The sequence below is a fragment of the Scyliorhinus torazame genome, chromosome 9, assembly GCF_047496885.1.
Source record: "Scyliorhinus torazame isolate Kashiwa2021f chromosome 9, sScyTor2.1, whole genome shotgun sequence".
In the NCBI taxonomy this organism is placed as follows: domain Eukaryota; kingdom Metazoa; phylum Chordata; class Chondrichthyes; order Carcharhiniformes; family Scyliorhinidae; genus Scyliorhinus; species Scyliorhinus torazame.
In genome coordinates, this window is record NC_092715.1 from 72,509,392 (window position 1) to 72,530,435 (window position 21,044).

Below are 21,044 nucleotides of genomic sequence, written 5' to 3' on the forward strand. Positions count from 1 at the left end.
CATGCCCAGAACATATGGGTGTGATTTGCTGGGCTCCCTGAGCACCTAACACACCTGTCCTCACCCCCAAAGAACCGGCTCATCCTTGTCCCGGTCATGTGTGCCCTGTGCAGCACCTTAAACTGTATGAGCCTGAGCCTCGTGCACGAAGAGGAAGAATTCACCCCCCCAAGGCCATCTGCCCATGTCCCCTCCTCGATCTCCTCTCCCAACTCCTCCTCCCACTTACCTTTCACCTCCACCACCGAGGCCTCCTCCTCCTCCTGCATCACCTGGTATGTTTCCGAGATCTTCACCACTCCCACCCCCCTCCCCCGAGAGCACCCTGTCCTGTACTGTGTGTGGCAGCAGCCGCGGGAATTCCACCACCTGCCGTCTGGCAAATGCCCTTACCTGTAAGTACCTGAAGGTGTTCCCCGGGCGGAGCCCGTATTTCTCCTCCAGCTTACCCAAGCTCGGGAACTTCCCGTCCACAAACAGGTCCCCCAACTTTCGTATCCCTGCCCTGTGCCACCCCAAAAACCCTCCACCTGTTCTTCCTGGGGCGAACCGGTGGTTCCCCCATAATGGGGTCCACGCCGAGGCCCCAACTACCCCCCTATGCCGCCTCCACTGCCCCCAAATTTTGAGGGCCGCCACCACCACCGGGCTCGTGGTATACCTCCCTGAAGGGAGCGGCACCGTTGCCAGCGCCCCCAGACTCTACCCACACAGGACGCCGTCTCCAGCCTCTTCCATCACCCACTTGCGCACATTTGTTGCATTGGCGGCCCAGTAGTACACACAGAGGTTGGGCAGCGCCAGCACCCCCCCTATCTCTACTCCGCTCCAGGAACACCCTTCTCACCCTCGGAGTCCCTCGCGCCCACACAAACCCCATTATACTCCTGTTAACCTGCCTGAAAAAAGCCTTCGGGATAAACACGGGGAGGCACTGGAACAGGAACAAAAACCGTGGGAGCACCGCCATTTTGATTGACTGCACCCTACCCGCCAAGGACAGCGGCAATGCGTCCCACCTCTTGAACTCCTCCTCCATTTGCTCCACCAGCCTTGTAAAGTTAAGCCTATGCAGCGCCCCCCAGCTCCTGGCCACCTGGACCCCCAAATATCTGAAGCTCCTCTCCGCCCTTTTTAGTGGGAGCTCGCCAATCCCCCTCTCCTGGTCCCCTAGCTGAACTACGAACAGCTCACTCTTCCCCATATTGAGCTTGTACCCCGAAAAGTTCCCGAATTCCCTAAGGATCCTCATTACCTCTGGCATTACTCCCACCGAGTCCGCCACATAAAGCGGCACCCTATGCTCTTCCCCAACCCGCACCAACCCCCTCCAGTTCCTCGACTCTCTCAGTGCCATAGCCAGGGGTTCAATCGCCAGTGCGAAGAGCAGGGGGTCAGGGGACACCCCTGTCTCGTCCCTCGGTGCAACCGAAAGTACTCGGACCTCCTCCTATTTGTGGCCACACTCACCATCGGGACATCATACAACAGCCTAACCCACCTGACAAACTCCTCCCCAAACCCGAGCCTCTTCAGCACCTCCCACAGGTACCCCCACTCTACCCTATCAAAGGCTTTCTCAGCGTCCATCGCCACCACTATCTCCGCCTCCCCCTCCCTCACTGGCATCATGATAACGTTCAAAAGCCTCCGCACATTCGCGTTCAACTGTCTCCCCTTCACAAACCCCGTCTGGTCTTCATGGATGATCTGCGGCACACAATCCTCAATCCTCCTGGCTAAGACCTTCGCCAGCACCTTGGCATCTACATTTAGCAAGGAAATCGGTCTGTAAGACCCACATTGCAGGGGATCCTTGTCCTGCTTCAGGATCAAAGAGATCAGTGCCCGGGACATCGTCGGGGGTAAAGCCCCCCCCCTCCCTTGCCTCATTAAAGGTCATAACTAACAGCGGGCCCAACAAGTCCACATTTTTTTTATAGAACTCGACCGGGAAACCGTCCGGCCCCGGTGCCTGATATATCCAAACCTCCGCGTTCTCCCACCTGCTGCTCCTCTCCTTCTTGGCCCATCTGAGCACACACTCCCGATCGAAGAACCGATGGATCCGCACCAGCACCGCCCGCGGAGGCTCGTTAGCCTTGGGCCTCCTCGCCATCACTCTATGGGCCCCTTCCAGCTCCAGGGGCCGCTGGAAGGACCCCGCTCCCATCAGCAAGTTCAACATGGTGACCACATAGGCCTCCACGTCCGGCCCCTCCAGCCCCTCCGGGAGGCACAGAATCCGCAGATTTTTCCGCCTTGACCAATTCTCCATCTCCTCGAACTGCTCCTGCCATTTCTTGTGGAGCGCCTCGTGCGCCTCCACCTTTACCGCCAGGCCTAAGATCTCGTCCTCATTGTCAGAGATCTTTTGTCGAGCCTCTCGGATCGCCACCCCCTGGGCCGTCTGTGTCTCCAGCAGCTTATCAATAGAAGCCTTCATCGGCTCTAGCAGGTACGTTTTAATCTCTCTGAGGCAGCGCTGGATACCCTCCTGTTGCTCCTCCGCCCACTGCCTCCATGCTGCCTGGTCTCCGCCCGCCGCCATTTTGGCCTTCTTCCCTCCCTTCTTCTGGTCCACACCACCTTTTTTGTCGCCCCGCTCCTAGTTAAAGCCATCTACTGACGGGGAGCTATTATTAACTCCTCCCCACACCGGAAACATCGAAAAAGTGCCCTTGGGGGCCCTGAAAAGAGCCCAAAAGTCTGTTTTTGCGGGAGCCGCCGAATGTGTGACTTAGCTCCGCATAACCGCAACCGGAAGTCTCGAGAGGGAATCCTTTTGGCAGTGTTCGCTTCACCAATCTGCCCCAAAACGTCTGTGGAAAATCCTGAAAAAGGTCTGTGAGTCCGTTCCAGACGGGAGCTGCTGGATGCGCGACCTACTCCTCCATGACTGCCACCGGAAGCCTCGTCCCCGCTTCTTCAATGGCCTTGGTAGATCTTTTCACAGTTGTTCCCTCTGCTGCTAGAATTCACCTTTAATAAAGGCCCTCAAGTCAGCTTGCAGCTTTAAGCTTGCCTTTCCCCCGCCTGCATGCTGGAAGAGGCTTTGTTTATCCTGCAGTTAAATCCAAATCTTTTACTGTTTCTGCCGGGTCTGGTAACCAAGAGACATACCATTCCTGGGGGACACTGTCGAGGGAATGTTGCAGTCTTCTTCCCACACCGGGAAATGTCAAACAAATTCCGTGGGGGCCCTGTAAAGAGCCCAAAAGTCCATTCCAAGCGGGAGCTACCGAACATGCGACCTAGCTCTGCATAGCCTCACCTGGAAGTCAGTTAGAAGAATCATAACTGCCCGGCATTACTAATACTCTTAGATATTATAATTACTTCCCTCTTGCACTAAGAAAAACGTTGTTACTGTTACTGACTTAATTCATTCTGGTTCTGTCAATTTATGTTACAGTATTTATTTTTGAGCTATCCAGATTCCAATTGAGTATCAAGCAATTAAAACCCCAATGGGGAGGCTTAATTTTAAAAGAACAATAGGTTCAAAACTGCTTGCCAAATGCAAAGTATAAGTTTGAAAGCACAGTATACAAATATATTAACTGAATCAAGTTACAAGAATATTATGTGCCATCTACAATCAAAATTACTAGTAACTGCTAGTCCATCCTCCCAATAAGGAGGATGCACCTCTTAAAGCAGGAATGAAATTGAACAATGTGGATGTTTCAATTTATTGCTAATGCTGGACATTGAAAGTTAGCATCAAATCTCACCACATTACATAATAGGTCACAATCCAAAGTATTGAGACACCAGCAATAAAGCTTGCTCCATCATAGCCTCTCTCGACTGACTTACAAATGTGTGTCAAAGATTGAGTAGTTTGAGTTAATGTCCGCTTTTAGACTTGCAGTTCTCAACTGTCTGAAAAATCAATTTTCAGATGTGAACTACAACCAATTTAAGGCCAATTTTCTGGAAGTTGATTTCATCTTCAAAATTCATAACAGGACGCTAACATCTGAGAAAAAGATGTTTATAAACAGGTAGTACAGAATTTGAATATTTCTGAAAAGAGACACATGTTGCAAAGCTTTTTGTCTTGCCCTCATCAAGACAAATGCAAGAATGCAATATTTCAAATGGTCACTATAATTTATACTATAGGAGAAACGGGTGCTGGTTGGTTGGCAAATCGAGTCTGATTGCTCAAGGCGTTGCCATGGAGAAAGCAACCGGGAGCAATTGGCTCCCCAAGCTTCTGGGTAAATTAAAAAATGCGCAAGGCTTGAAAAAACTACTTTTGTTTGCAGAGTACAGGCCCCTGTGAATGAATGTATGTTGCTTCTGGCGAGCATACATGAGCCACATTATGAGCTTGACTAATTAAGTTAAATTGGTTAATGTAGCTATTAGCGTACTCAGGATTTTCAGCAAGTGCGGTTCAATCATGGAATCACACAAAATGGTTGATGTCTTGTTTTTGGTTTTGCAAGCATGGGCTGGTTTAGTATAGTCTGTACTTTGCCTATTACGAACAGCCGAAGGAATATATTGTTCAACTCAATCAGCCAATCGTTGGGTCTTATGGCCTATGTACCTGGCATCACAGGAATCAGAATTCATGCAGGACACTGCTCAATTGTGTGATAGACAGAATATCATTTGGACTGTCAGCAGCATCATAGCAGTAGGGCGACACGGTAGCACAGTGGTTAGCAGCACAAAGGACCCAGGTTTGATTCCCGGCTTGGGTCACTGTCTGTGTGGAGTCTGCTTGTTCTCCCAGTGTCTGCGTGGGTTTCCTCCGGGTGCTCCGGTTTCCTCCCACAAGTCCCGAAAGACCTGCTTGTTAGGTGAATTGGACATTCTGAATTCTCCCTCAGTGTACTCGAAAAAGCGCCGGAGTTTGACGACTAGGGGATTTTAACAGTAACTTCATGTCTGTGTAATGTAAGCCTTCTTGTGACACCAATAAAGATTATTATCGTAGAAAATAACATTTGTGTCGCAACTGTATAGTATCAATGTAAACCTGCTGGCTTAACCGGTTGTTGAAATCTTTGAAATACTTTGCCTTTACAGAGCAATTTCATGTACACTCAGCACTTTTCAGGTCAGGAAGTGAAGGCCTTTGGCCCATTTGAGTTTGCATGGTAAACAGCAAATAATAATCTAACCAGGATAGCCTTTGTCCTGCAAGGTGGCTTTGGTGCTCGATATTTCTGTGACAAGCTTGCAAGGTGAGTAAATGGTTTGGGCCCTATTTATATGATTGCTGATGACGCCCATCTTATAGTGCATGGATCTATACAAATTCCAACACATACACTGACCGCTCCATCTAAAAAAGTGAATTTGACACAGGATGGAATGCATTACGGCAAATTCAAAGATCACAAACGTAGCATTGATGTATCAGAAATATGCATGGGCAGGGGATTAGTGCTCACCACTCTCCAGTTCAAAAGATGGAGTTTATCCTAGACTTACAGTGGATTTTAACCCTTCAACATACAGCAAGAAATCAGCATGCAGTTTTAGGAACAAACACAGAAAATGCTGGAAAAACTCAGCAGGCCTGTGGAGAGAAAATAAGAGTTAGCGTTTTGAGTCCATACAGAGATGGAGTTTTTCCAGCATTTCCTGTTCTTTTTCAGATTCCAGTATACTCAGTGCTTTGCTTTAATTATACTGTATTTTGTATTCATTTATGGAGGGTTTTTCTCTCTTTTTAAATAAATTTAGAGTACCCAATTTTCTTTCCAATTAAGGGGCAATTTAACGTGGCCAATCCACTTAACCTGCACATCTTTGGGTTTGTGGGGGTGAGACCCACGCAGACAGGGGGAGAATGTGCAAACTCCACACGAACAGTGGCCCAGGGCCGTGATCGAACCTTGGTCCTCAGCCACCGTGCCGCCCTAGTATTCATTTATGTAAAACTCTCCGAGATATACATTAACACATAAAAATGCATGGTACATTGTTAGAAATATTTTTTATGAATTATCACAAGTCATCTATATCCCAAAAGCTAGAAGCAGAACTACAAACGGACTGTAAGACTATTTGGTGTCGATTAAAATCACATTTGCCCACAACCTAAGAATTCAACTTATTTTTAGGACTGAAAAGTGATTTATAGGCAACCTTTCTTTAATGCAAACAAAATATACATTTTGATAGCTATGAATAGATCCATAAATTGAATAGTTATCAAACTGGCTGTACAAAGCTATGCAGGACTGCCATTTTCATATATTTTTAAAAATCTCAATCCTAAATGAAATTGTGATGTCCATTGTTGCTGATTTTCACAGCAAGTAGGACAAGAATCAATGCATCAGGCCAATTTGTTTACGGAGTCATATTACATTGGCAGCGAACAGAATTTAAACCCAAATGCCTTCCAATGTGTACCTACCAATGGTTGGCGTTGTTGCAGTACTTAAAGAAGCCGAGGAGCCAATTGAGGATGTACTTTCTGCACGGGCCAGTGGAGCTACAGGAGGTGGACTGGTAGATGACACTGATGTAGGACTGAATGATCTGGACTGGGAAAAAAAACAGCATTAATACAGTTTGCTCATGTAAAAAGTTTGTAACTAAATATAAATCATTGTGCAATATATTGGTAAGGTTCCAACCTGAACTCAGACACCAGATGGCAAAGTTGTAGTATACTATAGAGTAAACTGAGTAATTCAGCATAAAGACAAAAACAGATCATTAGAGAATTCCTGCCAAATTGAAAATGTGAATAAAAAAACAAAAATTTAATTTTCTTAGTTTCATTAATGAACAATTTGATATTTGAGTTAGAATACAAAATATATTGTATTGTTTAACCTCAAATTATTTGCATTTTTTAAAAGAAATTATGGACGCAATTTCCTCACCGGGTTGTGCCTGGTGCCAATCCCCATGTGCTGGGAGCATTGTGGGAGACCCAAAATGGGATTTGCACTGAGCAAAAAATGTGCTCAAGTCACCAGACCCGCGCCGTCCAGCGTGGTAATGATATTCAAATGAGCCATAAGGCTCATCTAAATATGCATGGCCGGGTTAAGGCCACATTCTCCGGGCTCCTGGGAGTCACCGGCCACAGTGGGGAGGCCTCACCCGGGCCCTGATTAGTGCTGGTTTCCATAAGCGGAGATTAAGCATGATGTTCGAAAGCCTGATTTTAAATGCCCATTCTGGTGTTTAACTATCTTCATGATCTCACTCACCATCAAACTCCACTAGCCCTAAAACCCTGCATTCTCGGATTCCTTAGCTCTGGTATGTTGTGTGCTCACATTCTCCTCATCCCACCATTGGCAGCTGTAACTTTAGTCTTTTATCATACTCTCAAATTAACTCATTAGATCTTCCACCACACTCCCCATCTTTAACTGCCTCCGTAATACAAACTGTGTTGACATCTCAATGGGCTGAATTTTAACTTTAAAAAATGGGCGGGTTTGGGGTAAAGTCGCACAAATCTGTTTTCCGACTTAAACTTGATTCCAATCCACCTATTTCTGGCTTTAATTGGGTGAGGAAAAAGAGAGCCTCGCACCGATCGCCCCCCTCCCTCCTTCCCCCAACCCCACACCGATCAACCCTCCCTTTTCTTTCACCAACCCCACCCTCCCCCCCTTCCTCCAACTGATCGTTTTGGAGTGAAACAGTTCACAAATTAGACTTAATCAAACGAACAGACCCTCTACTTATAAAAGTACAAATAAATCCCTACCCCCACGCCCCCTCTAATCAATGATTCAGTGATACAGTTCAAGTTTCACGGTGTGCAGGGAATCTTGAATTAGAAGTTCCCTTGACGTCTTGACCAATCCACTCCCTGAAGCTCAGGTAAATAACAATTCTGCCCAAATCTCATGGTTTAGGATCATTTCTTTCTCTGATCCTACTGCTGTGAATTGCCTTGGGAAATGTAGTATGAGTTGTAGTACTTAGCTTGTTAATGGAAGATAAATGGGCAACAAATAATGAAAAGTAGAATTATATTCACAAATGTTTGGTATGTAGGATAAAAGCAAAAATGTGAAACAAGACAATTTCTGGATTTGACTACTTTAATTGAAGGGTGATCTAATCAAGGTACTTAAAATGTGAAAAGGATTTCAAAGGGGAGATATAGCAAAACCATTTCTTCTGATTTGGAAGCAAGAGGATATAATCTTAAAATTTGACCAAGATCATTTAGAATAAAAGTCAGGAAACACTTTCACACAAAGGATAGTTTAAATCTTGAGTTCTTTTCCGTAAAAGATTGTGGATATTGCAACAAATGGAGGTTTCCAGACTGAGATCGGCATTTATTTATCAGGCAAGGGCTACAACGATATGGAGCTAAGGTGGGTCAATGAAGTACATGTGTAGAACAGCCATGATCTAACGGAATGGCAGAGCAGGCAGGAAGGGCTGCATAGCCTCGTCCTATTTTTAATTGGAATGTAAAGATATTTAAGTGCTTTTGAGGCCTCTTGTAGCAGAGAAAAAAGTTAACTATCTGGTCTACAAGTTGGCTGGATGAAAGTATTCTAAATAGTATCTTCTCTGACCAAACTAAATAGGTCAATTCCAAATTCTCTAGCCAAATACAAAGTGACTTGTTAATTTTAAATGAACCAAGCAACAAAACAGATTCCCATACAAAGCTTTTCTCAGCTAAGAGAAAAGAGTGGATCTGTGCCATCACCCCTTGGAAATCTCAGAAACTTTCAGTAGCCTCCCTCGTTGTGGCAAACATGTGGCCTTCTCCGCAGCTGTTCCAGATTTAAGTTAAGAAATTAATTGTGGGAATTCTTGCATGCAAACCCGCACAATCACAGCACACCAAAAAGCAACTGCCATGCCCTACAAACAGGTTAAAGTTGATAATGCACCTGGACTTTGTAGAATTGATAATCCTGAATGCATGTTAATTAAAAGAAATGGGGATGTTAGTATTATTACATAACATAGTGGACAGGCAGATTTGAAAACACCTAATACAAGATAATCAAGAGGAGGGATCTACCCAGAGCATAAACTTGCATTAATTTAACATCTCACCATGTCTCTCAGAAATGTTGTAAAATATTTCACACAAATTATGCACTCTGAAGTAAGTGGCTGTGCTGGAGGCACATACAGTTGTTGTTTTGTGCACAGCATATCCCAGGAGAGTAATGAAATGACTAACAATCTATGATTTTTGCTGTTGGTTGAAATAATAATGTGAACCAACTGAACTTTATTTTTCTTTGAATAACTCCATGGAACAAGCAAATGGGACTTCGGTCTAATTTTCATCGAAGGACAGCACCTGCAACATCAACACCTCTACTTTAAAATTCTGATTCGCCTGTTCCAATTTCTCTAGTGTCTCACCCCTCCCCACTTCTGCAACTTCCTCTAGGCCTCTTGTGTTCCTTCAAATCAGGACTGTTGTGTATCCCTCACTTCATTCAGCCATTTAGAGCCTAAGCTCTGAATTCATCCCCAACACAAAACTCTCTCTTTGTCCTTCTTTAAGACACCCTTAAAATCTCTTGCTTTGAGCAAGCTATGAGGCACTTATTCTAATATCTCTTTCTTAGCTCAGACACTTTTTTGTTTGAATATGTTCCTGGGAAGCATATAAAAGCTCATTACATTAAATGGCAACATAAATGCAAGTTGTGTTGTTACGATGCAATTAAGTTTTCTCTTTTTCTTCTTTCTTGTCCCAGTAAAAACAGACTTGTCATTTTGTTGACTTCATTAGATATTTTTCTGGAGCAACTTAATCCCTTCTGAAAATAGAGATGAAAACTAACTAGATGATCATAATCAAATAGGTTTGTCAGCTGTCTTTTCAATTCTTTCCCAAATTAACTTCCCTTTTTTACGTTTTCAAATTTCATGGGTCATGATGTCAATGCATAATCTCTCCAAACAATGGGCTGAAAACTCCGCCGTCGGGATTCTCTGTTTTGCTGGCAGCCCGGGGGGGTCGCGACGGCGAGGGACTGCCCCACAATGGGAACGCCCATTGACTTGCCGGCGAAACGGAGAATCCCGACGGCGTTCCGCACCAGAAATCTGATATGGCAGGAATAAGTTTCTTCTGCGACCATTAACAAATTGAATTGTCTGATAAACATCACTCAACTATTCGCATCAGAGAAAGATATGCTGCTCTGATGTATTATGTTTACACAAACAATTTGGTTGAGTTGCAACTTTTAATTAAAATAAAATACTTCTATGCATGTAAGACAGCAAAATTACTTGTAGCAAATATGCACAGGAAAGAAAATGCAACACTGGCATAAAAATGTAATTTTGTTTTATTTAAAATTTGGCCATCTAAACAGCTTGGTGCTGTTTTGTTAAGAAGTGCAAACATTAATTTGGGCAGAAAAGTCATGTAGGAATAATTTAATAAACTTTTATTTAATAATAATAATCTTTATTATTGTCACAAGTAAGCATACATTAACGCTGCAATGAAGTTACTGTGAAAAGCCCCTAGTCGCCACACTCCGGCACCTGTTCGGGTACACGGAGGTTGAATTCAGAATGTCCAATTCACCTAACACGTCTTTCAGGACTTGTGGGAGGAAACCGAAGCACCTGGAGGAAATCCACGCAAACACGGGGAGAACGTGCGGACTCCGCACAGACAGTGACCCAAGCCGGGAATCGAACCTGGGACCCTGGCACTGTGAAGCAGCAGTGCTAACCACTATGCTACCGTGACAGTACAACTGTAATTTAAAAAGGTTAACTGTCGCCCATGTCATGAATTGCACTGCACAATATACCTACATAACAATATAACTGCAGCTGATTTTGAAGTGCTAGTAACAATTTAAAAAAACACTTTGCAGCAGCAACTGATCTGGAGACGTTCCAGGACACTTTGTCAAGAATTCATCAACACTATCAACATTTATTTTGAAAATTCCTGAGGATTTTACTAAAATGATGTGCTACTCCACCATTTAGAAGTCACTAGAAGAGGAGTGCTTGATCATAAACATTTTGCTACTGGAGTCCCCCTTGGTCTTAAGAGGAATGAGAGCAAGGCTTGAGACAAGGCAGAGAAGCACCAGATACTGCATAAGCGAGGGACAGGACGAGTTGGACTGTTTCCCTTCTGCAGGTACAAGATATCCCATGCCCTCTGGGCCTCCTCCACCAGGACCTATATCGCTGTGTCTGATGACTGTGTTCCTTCTCTTTTAGTTCCTGAGCCATTATGAAACCTGCCATCCGGCTCGACAAAGATTGCTTCATATCAGTATCTGTGTACGGGCCGATGCGTGCTTCAGCACCTCCAGGCTAGTTCAAATTATGGCAAAACAAATGGGATCAAAATTGCATCTTAAACCCAGTATAACCAAAACTGCCAACTAAAACCATACTTTTAAATAGGTGTGATTTATGTGCTGCTGCCATTCTATTTCTGCTAGCACATCATTTAGTGTCTATTTTCACAAAAATAACTTGCAACTTTGCCTTTGTGCTCCCTCTTTACCACCTTTGTAACCCTCCATCTGTTGTCACTCTTCCATTGTAAGGCAAGATAAAGTCGCCATAGTCCCCGATAACCATAGGGATGACTTTGAGGGGGAGAGCTGACTGGTGGTGATTTAACCTGAGGATCACCACATCTCAGGAGAGGGACAAGGTTGAAAAGGCATGGCCTTCATGAATAACCTCAGGCAGGACAGGAATTGAACCCGCCGTGCAGGTTGTGCTCTGCATCACGAACCAGCTGGCTAGCCAAGTGAGCCCCATTGTATGTGGAGGTTGAATGAGGAAGAAATAGAACTGCATAGAACCACTTTTATTTTGCAGTTATTTAACCTACTTTACAAATATTTGAGAAATGTTACAGGTTAAACAAGCTATTTTCTATCCCTACAGATGCTGCGAGACCTGCTGAGATTTTCCAGCATTTTCTCTTTGGTTTCAGATTTCAGCATCCGCAGTAATTCACTTTTATTAGGTCAAAAAACTTTCTGTGCTGTGAAACTCTATGATTCTATATTCTGGTATCTGTATCAGTACAAGAGTTATCACAAAGTCAGCTTTAACAGAAACTTGTAAACATTACTTTTTATTAATTCCAAATAAAAATACTTCTATAAGAATAATTATATCAGCAATAATGACTTGCAGTATTAAAAAAAGGACCTTACTATTTCATTAATTCCACCCAGTTTTCCCGCCGAAAGCTTTGGTCTGGAAGCAGGACGTGGTGGTGGCACAATCATACTTGTATTAAGAGGAGTGGTAGGTCTTGCTGGGGGTGTTACTGAAAATGGAGGGGGTGATTGAGAGAAGCAAAAAATAAAATTGTGAGAAATACCCATTGACAAAATTACACAATTTCATATTTTCCAATTGTTGTTCCTACCATTTTTAAAGGATGCTTTCATATACAGTGAACAGGATTATGAAGAATGCTGCATAACAAAGCATTCATTTCACATTATACTTAAGCTTTAATCTAGTTTGATTTTCAAAATATTTTTTTTTTTTTTTTAAATCAAAAGGCTCTTCCGCTTAAGAGTAATGAGAACGCTCATGCCATGCGCATCAATGAAATTCAAAGCTAGTCTATAAAATTCATAGTTAATAATCGCTATTAATGAGAAACTTTATAATACAGAGTAGTAACAAAAACTATGTGTTCGCAAATGGACTGTCCATGACTCTCACGTGAAATTTCAGAATTATCATGGTAACTTATCTTATTTTGCGGCACATAACATGGTTAAATAAAACAATCCCCCTCCCACCCACCCCCACCCCATCATGAAGTACCTACAATAATAATACAGTTTCAGGGTTGTATTGATTAGACAGTTTAAGTGGTGTTTGTTGGTGGGTTTATTTGGTGCCTGCGGAGACACATCGGGGTGGGGAGGACTTCAGCATATGCCAACATTAAGAAGTCTTACAACACCAGGCTAAAGTCCAACACGTTTATTTGGAATCACGAGCTTTCAGAGCGTAGCTCCTTCATCAGGTGAGTGCCAACAGTTCAGGGCAGAGAATATGAAATGCTGAGGAAAGGGGAGCCCCATAACGAAGTTGCCCTGGTTGGAAAGATTGTTTCCATGAGGGATGCTTGGGATGGAGATGGCAAGAGCTGGGTGGGAATGGCTGGATAAGATTATGGAATTGGATAAGCGTGGCAAAATGGCTAGGTCAATTATTTCTTATGACTAATTAATTGAAAGCTATTCTTTATGTTAAAGATGAAGATTCACTAGATTTGAATAAAAGAGTTTTTGAAAAGCTGTCAGATGAATGAAAAGCATACATTAGCATTGATTCACTAGACAAAGATGATAATAGTCTATCCCCTCCAGAGCTTCTACTAGTCTAAATCCAATGGGCATACCATCGCACAAATTTAGGCTCAAGTAAGGAGCAGTTATAATGTTGCTCGGAAACTTGAATCCTAAACTAGGATTTTATCATGGAACAAGACTGGTCGTTGAGCTAAATCCACCAGAATTCCAAATCTTAGCCTAACCACTCTGGAAAGCATGCAAAAAAAGGTATGAGAAGAATGGGTTATTACTATGCAACTTGGAGCAACTGGTTGCAGACCAGCACATGTCTAGGAATGAGAAATGAGAGTTTAAAATAATTTTAACACTTACTTTAAAAATTAAACAACATTCACCAAAAAACGCAGTTATCGAACTATAATTTTAACAAATGGGCGGTATGGTAGGGCAGTGGTTTGCACTGCTGCCTCATGGCGCCGAGGACTCGGGTTCAATCCCGGTCCTGGGTCACTGTCCATGTGGAGTTTGCACATTCTCCCCGTGTCTGCACGATTCTCACAACCCAAAGATGTGCAGGGTAGGTGGATTAGCCACAATAAATTGCCCCTTAATTGGGAAAAAAAATTGGGTACTCTCAATTTTTTTGTTTTTTACATATATAATTTTAACAAATGCTTCTTCCTGGTCTTATGTAAGTTTACTGTATTCCTGAACCAGCCATTAAAAAGTGTGAACGAGCGCAATATGGATGCCCTCTCCTTTTCAAGAAATTGATAGTTATATTTACGTTCAGCCGTATCATATCAGAACCTCTCAGGCACAGATTGCAGCCAGATGTGGCAACTATGCCTAGCTTCTGATCAGCGCTTAATCAGATGGAATCTTCTTCACATGAAACGTGGCACAACAAATTCAAGCTCACTATGCCTCCATGGTATAGCATTTATTTAATTTTAATATTCATGAGGCAAGTACAGATTCTAATACCCAGTCAAATCTAGCCCTTTTACATCAGGCACAAAACAAATTGGACAATCCAAATTTATGACATACTTTAACCAAAATCTTGAAAGGATATGTTCTGCAGTACCAGCATCAGAGGTCCACTTTCAACCCCCAAACATCCTGGTCTGATGTGAATTGTACAGATAGTGTGAATTGAATGTCAGCAACCTTAGAAAATTGAGACCATCAAAATGCAGTTTGTGAATGACCCTTACAACTGATTTAGAAAAATCTGAATCCTACCTTTCTTTCTGAATTTAAAACTTTATTCTAAAAGTAAACTGACATGTTAGTCTGTTGCACCACCACTAATCTACCTGCAATGCCTTACATTTCTTCCACCATTTTAATGGTACTCAGGGGCGGCACAGTGGTTAGCACTGCTACCTCACGGCAGCAATGACCTGGGTTCGATACCGGCCCCAGGTCACTGTCCGTGTGGAGTTTCCACATTCTTCCCTTGTCTGCATGGGTCTCACCCCCACAACCCAACAAGATATGCAAGGTATGTGAATTGGCCATGCTAAATTGGCCCTTAATTGGAAAAAAAGAATTGAATACTCTAAATTTAGAAAAAAATATGTAATGGCACTCAAACATAATGTGATTTTCGACTTCCAAGTTGTAAACTATTTGTTTGTTTAATGAGCTAATTTCCACTACAAACTCATGGTCTTTATAAGACATCCATGGACATAATTTAACCCTAAGTAACACCAATAAGGATTGAAGGATTGATCGTCACAAATAGAATGCTGTCCTTAGCAATTCAGCCTTACTAGTTAGAAAATGTACAGTTTACACAGAAGTAGCTTGGCATAGTCAGTGCAATCACATATATATAAGGCGAGTACATATATGTATCATTTGGTCACCGAGAGAAACCTTTTTTGTTGGTTAAGAGGAATTTACCTCAACTATTTAATTTGAAAATACAATACTTTTAGTTGATGAAAGACATGTTCACAGTCAGAATATTAAGCACAGTGTTGTACAAATCATGCTTGCCATACCATTATTTAAACGAGTAACCATAGGTGTTAAACTAACATCCACTGGCTGAGCTGCAGAAAAGGGAAAGCCTTCTGATCCAGTGTCATTCTCTTCAATGTATAATTTCTTGTTGCCCGTAAAATCACTGTGAAGGTCACTTTGGTCATCAAAAGTGCTGTTGGAAGTCGAGAACTGAAAAGAGGCCACAGGAGGATTGGAGTTTGGTGAAGTTTTAATTTGTGTTGGTTCCTTCAGCTCGGAGGTTAAAGGTTTCCTTGGACTTAGTTCATCATTAAATGAAATCCACTGGGTCCGTGAAGTAGGAATATGAGAAGGGCCATTTAAGGCCTCTAGAATTGCGGCTACACTAAAACCTGAGCCAGGACTAGAACTCTTAGACTCACAGCTTGGCTGGTGCTTCACTGAAGTCTCATATTCTACACCCCATGGTGAAATAGGACTTGAGAAAGTAGAGCTCCCTTCATGCCATGTTAATTCAGCTAAAGGAAAAGGAAAAATTGAAAGCTTGGGAAATATATGCATTAAAAAGGTGTGTAATATTAACTTAACCATATGCATGATTATTGTGAGGTCCTTTCACAACCGTATGACAAAATAATCTAAAAATGGGCTGCAGGGAATGTTGAATGAAGTTCAGGACTAAACAATTTATGCAAGGCTTATAGGTATTTTTTTTTAAACTTAAACAAATGCATAAATTTAACAAAATCAAAATATTAGTTGCAGCACATCAAGCTGGGAATAGGTTTAGAGATCAACTTGTCAGTTATTCAATTTAAATAAATATTATGGTATTAAATTATTATTTCACACCTTTGGCAGTTAGCTGGCAGTTAGCTAGCAGAACAATCACAGAGCAAAATACATTCCTTTAATGTTCAAAATACGAATCACAACAAACAACAGCAAGAAATGGTGGAATAACTTGAGAATGCATTAATAGAGTGAAAGTCAATAAATTAAACAAAAATGAACACCAGGGCTGTCCTCAGCATGTCATTATACTTCCAATATTCTAACATTACACCAGCAGACCACTTTGAACTTGTTGAAGTGTCAGGTTATTTATGTGCTGTCTAGAGAAGTAGAACCTTACTATAGCCAAAGATGTAGCACCATGTACCATTTTCAGCTTTCAAATTATTCATTCACCTGAATTTATAACTCCTTCTAGAAAATCAAAATCTAAATAAAAATTATGATCAAGTACCTCCTGAACACTATGAAAATTAACAGTTTAACAATGTGGATGCTAAGGAAATAGAGTATCTAAATGTTGTGCTTTTGATTGCTCTTCCATAATGGTTCTGCAACATTTTTCCGATTTGCATCAATTAGCTTTTAGTTTCCCTCAAATACTGCACTGTGGGTTCACTTTAAATTTAAAGTGGATGATAATTCAGAATGTATATTTCCGAGTCAAATCGCCTAAAACTGCAAATTTGACTGTGAAGAAATTAGAAGTATGTTCCCTAATGCTAAAGTTTTCTGTTTCCAATGTCCCTTTGTTTCTAACAATGTGTAATAATTTGAAATAACTTGCATAATAAGCAAAGATTTAGCTTAGAAATCGCAAGGTGATAGATACAAGATAACTGGTGGGATTTCCCCACCCCGTGGCGTTTTTTCATGCGGTGTGATCGAGATGAGGTCTTCGCTGTTTTGGATGCCCTGCACCTTCTTCCAATGGTGAATATAGCATGGAGGAGTTGCCATCGGCGTGGCTGGAAAATCCCACCTGCTCGAATGATCATAAAATTTCAGCCGCCAATATTTTTTGTTATTATTGTAAACACTCAGTTATATTTAGTGACCAAAACAAAGAAATTTGGGGGTGATCTACCAGCCCCCGGGAGAGGCCTCCTGCAGGTTTCCTGGCAGTCTTTACGCCTCGCGGGATATACCCAAGTCCCGCAATGCGTGAAACGCAGAATGACCAAACAGCGTGTGCCTAAGGTTTTCAACCTACTTTGGCAAGCTTACTGGGATCAAAGAACAAAGAAACGTACAGCACAAGAACAGGCCCTTCAGCCCTCCAAACCTTCGCCGACCATGCTGCCCGTCTAAACAAAGATCTTCTACACTTCCGGGGTCCGTATCACTCTATTTCGATCCTATTCATGTATTTGTCAAGATACCGCTTGAAAGTCACTATGTTTCCACCACCACCTCCGGCAGCGAGTTCCAGGCACCCACTACCCTGGGATTTACCATCCTCCCCAGCGAGGCCGCAGCCTGGCGCCAAACAGTACAGGTCCACAAAAACATGGACAAGGTGGGATGGCACCCGGGGTGTCTCCCAGGCCATCAGAGGCTGATGGGTGGCCAGGGATAGTGCAGGGTGGCCCCTGGTCCTCCCCCTGGAACGCAGTGCCACCCTGGCATTGCCCATGGATGGGGGATGCTGGGAACCCACAAGCTCACTTAGAGATCAGAGCACCGACTTCCGGGTGCGGCGATGACCAGCTGAGTCGCACGTTTCAGCAGCTCCCTGTGAAACGAACTTTTGGGCTCTTGATAGGAGCCCCAACGGCAATTTTGACGGCTAAAAACACTGTGCGGTAAACCAGAAGGGAATCCCCCCTGGATACGGATGGAAAAAGGAGGAGAGAGTGGCCAAATTGCAGTGGATCCTTTAGAACAGCGGCAAGGAAGGCAAGCAAAAACCAAGATGGCGTCGGAAGGTGGCAGTTTAACATGGGGCCCTGAACAACAAGAGTTCTTGAAATGCTGTGTGGAAGAGATCAAAAAGGAAATGAAGAAAGAGCTGTTGGCCCCGATACTACAGGCGATCGAAGGGCTAAAGGAGGAACAAAAGACCCAGGAGCGGGAGCTTCGGGTCGTGAAGGCAAAGGCAGCCGAGAATGAGGACGATATACAGGGCCTGGTGGTGAAGACGGAGATGCAGGAGGCACATCAGAAACGATGTGTGGAAAGGTTGGAGGCACTGGAAAACAACGCAAGGAGGAACAACCTGAGGATTCTTGGTCTTCCTGAAGGTGTGGAGGGAGCGGACGTCGGGGCATATGTGAGCACGATGCTGCACTCGTTAATGGGAGCGGAGGCCCCGGCGGGTCCGTTGGAGGTGGAGGGAGCATACCGAGTGATGGCGCGAGGACCGAGAGCAGGAGAAATTCCCAGAGCCATAGTGGTGAGATTCCTCCGTTTTAAGGATAGAGAAATGGTCCTTAGATGGGCGAAGAAAACTCGGAGCAGTAAATGGGAGAACGCGGTGATCCGCGTTTATCAAGACTGGAGTGCGGAGGTGGCGAGAAGGAGGGTGAGCTTTAATCGGGCCAAGGCGGTGCTTCATAAAAAGAAGATAAAATTTGGAATGCTGCAACCGGTAAGACTGTGGGTCACATATCGAGGGAGGCACCACTACTTTGAGACGGCGGATGAAGCGTGGACTTTTATTGTGGAAGAAAAACTGGAATGAGCGGGTTATTAAAAAGAACGTTCGAACAAAGTGGTGGGGCGAATGTGGGGGGCAAAGGGGGGTTTTAAGTACTAATCCTGCGATGTGGTAACTTTTCTCTCTCCCACAGGTGGTGATGGGGGAGGAGGGGAGGTGGAGGAGATGGGGCGTTGGCCATTGGGGGCGGGGCCAAGGGAGAAGCGCGGGCTTGGTTCCCGCGCTATGATAATCATGGCGGGAATAGAGAAGCAGGAAGGAGGGGGCGTCGCACGGTGCGAGCCGAGGTCACGGGGGGAAGCCGAGGTCAGCCAGATTTGCTGACTTCTGGGAGCAACATGGGGGGAGTAATTACGCTAGCGGGGGATCTAGCGGGGGGGGTGGGAGGGAGGAATTACTGGGTTGCTGCTGCTGGGGAGAGGGGGGAGCTGGTATGGGAGAGGATGGGCGGGGGGGCACCGCCTGGGGGAGATACAGCTGCGTGGGAACCGGGTGAGGAGCTGGAAAAAGGTGATGGCTAATCGACAAGGGGGGGGGGGTAGGAAGCCCCCCAACTCGGCTGATCACGTGGAACGTGAGAGGGCTGAACGGGCCGATAAAGAGGGCACGGGTACTCGCACACCTTAAGAAACTTAAGGCAGATGTGGTTATGTTACAGGAAACGCACCTGAAACTGATAGACCAGGTTAGGCTACGCAAAGGATGGGTGGGGCAGGTGTTCCATTCGGGGCTAGATGCGAAAAACAGGGGGGTGGCTATATTAGTGGGGAAGCGGGTAATGTTCGAGGCAAAGACTATAGTGGCGGATAACGGGGGCAGATACGTGATGGTGAGTGGCAAACTACAGGGGGAGACGGTGGTTTTGGTAAACATATATGCCCCGAACTGGGATGATGCCAATTTTATGAGGCGGATGCTAGGACGCATTCCGGACCTAGAGATGGGAAAGCTGATAATGGGGGGAGATTTTAATACGGTGTTGGAACCAGGGCTGGATAGGTCGAAGTCCAGGACTGGAAGGAGGCCGGCAGCAGCCAAGGTACTTAAAGATTTTATGGAGCAGATGGGAGGTGTAGACCCGTGGAGATTTAGCAGACCTAGGAGTAAGGAGTTCTCGTTTTTCTCCTATGTCCATAAAGTCTACTCGCGAATAGACTTTTTTGTGCTGGGTAGGGCATTGATCCCGAAGGTGAGGGGAACGGAGTATACGGCTATAGTCATTTCGGATCACGCTCCACACTGGGTGGACTTGGAGATAGGGGAGGAAACAGGAGGGCGCCCACCCTGGAGAATGGACATGGGACTAATGGCAGATGAGGGGGTGTGTCTAAGGGTGAGGGGGTGCATTGAAAAGTACTTGGAACTCAATGATAATGGGGAGGTGCAGGTGGGAGTGGTCTGGGAGGCGTTGAAGGCGGTGGTTAGAGGGGAGCTGATATCAATAAGGGCACATAAAGGGAAGCAGGAGAGTAAGGAACGGGAGCGGTTGCTGCAAGAACTTTTGAGGGTGGACAGACAATATGCGGAAGCACCGGAGGAGGGACTGTACAGGGAAAGGCAAAGGCTACATGTAGAATTTGACTTGCTGACTACAGGCACTGCAGAGGCACAATGGAGGAAGGCACAGGGTGTACAGTACGAATATGGGGAGAAGGCGAGCAGGTTGCTGGCACACCAATTGAGGAAAAGGGGAGCAGCGAGGGAAATAGGGGGAGTGAGGGATGAGGAAGGAGAGATGGAGCAGGGAGCGGAGAGAGTGAATGGAGTGTTCAAGACATTTTATAAAAAATTATATGAAGCTCAACCCCCGGATGGGAGGGAGAGAATGATGGGCTTCTTGGATCAGCTGGAATTTCCCAAGGTGGAAGAGCAGGAAAGGGTGGGACTGGGAGCACAGATCGAGGTAGAAGAAATGGTGAAAGGAATTAGAAGCATGCAGGCGGGAAAGGCCCCGGGACCGGATGGATTCCCAGTCGAATTCTATAGAAAATATGTGGACTTGCTCGCCCCGGTACTGACGAGGACCTTTAAGGAGGCAAAGGAAAGGGGACAACTGCCCCCGACTATGTCTGAAGCAACGATATCGCTTCTCTTAAAGAAGGAAAAGGACCCGCTACAATGCGGGTCCTATAGACCTATTTCCCTCCTAAATGTAGATGCCAAGGTCCTGGCCAAGGTAATGGCAATGAGAATAGAGGAATGTGTCCCGGGGGTGGTCCACGAGGACCAAACTGGGTTTGTGAAGGGGAGACAGCTGAACACGAATATACGGAGGTTGTTAGGGGTAATGATGATGGCCCCACCAGAGGGAGAAACGGAGATAGTAGTGGCGATGGATGCCGAGAAAGCATTTGATA

At 44.5% G+C, this 21,044-nt stretch overlaps 1 protein-coding gene across 1 annotated transcript in view; it reads right to left on the minus strand.

Annotated features, from left to right (window-relative positions):
* The window catches only part of fcho2 (FCH and mu domain containing endocytic adaptor 2), a 337,179-nt gene that overhangs the window by 136,623 nt on the left and 179,512 nt on the right, over positions 1-21,044 (minus strand). The window contains exons 19-21 of the mRNA XM_072516128.1: positions 15,272-15,751; positions 12,150-12,265; positions 6,392-6,521 (exon numbers count right to left, since the gene is read on the minus strand). Of these exons, the coding sequence (XP_072372229.1) occupies positions 6,392-6,521; positions 12,150-12,265; positions 15,272-15,751 (726 nt within the window). The remainder of the gene's footprint in view (positions 1-6,391; positions 6,522-12,149; positions 12,266-15,271; positions 15,752-21,044) is intronic.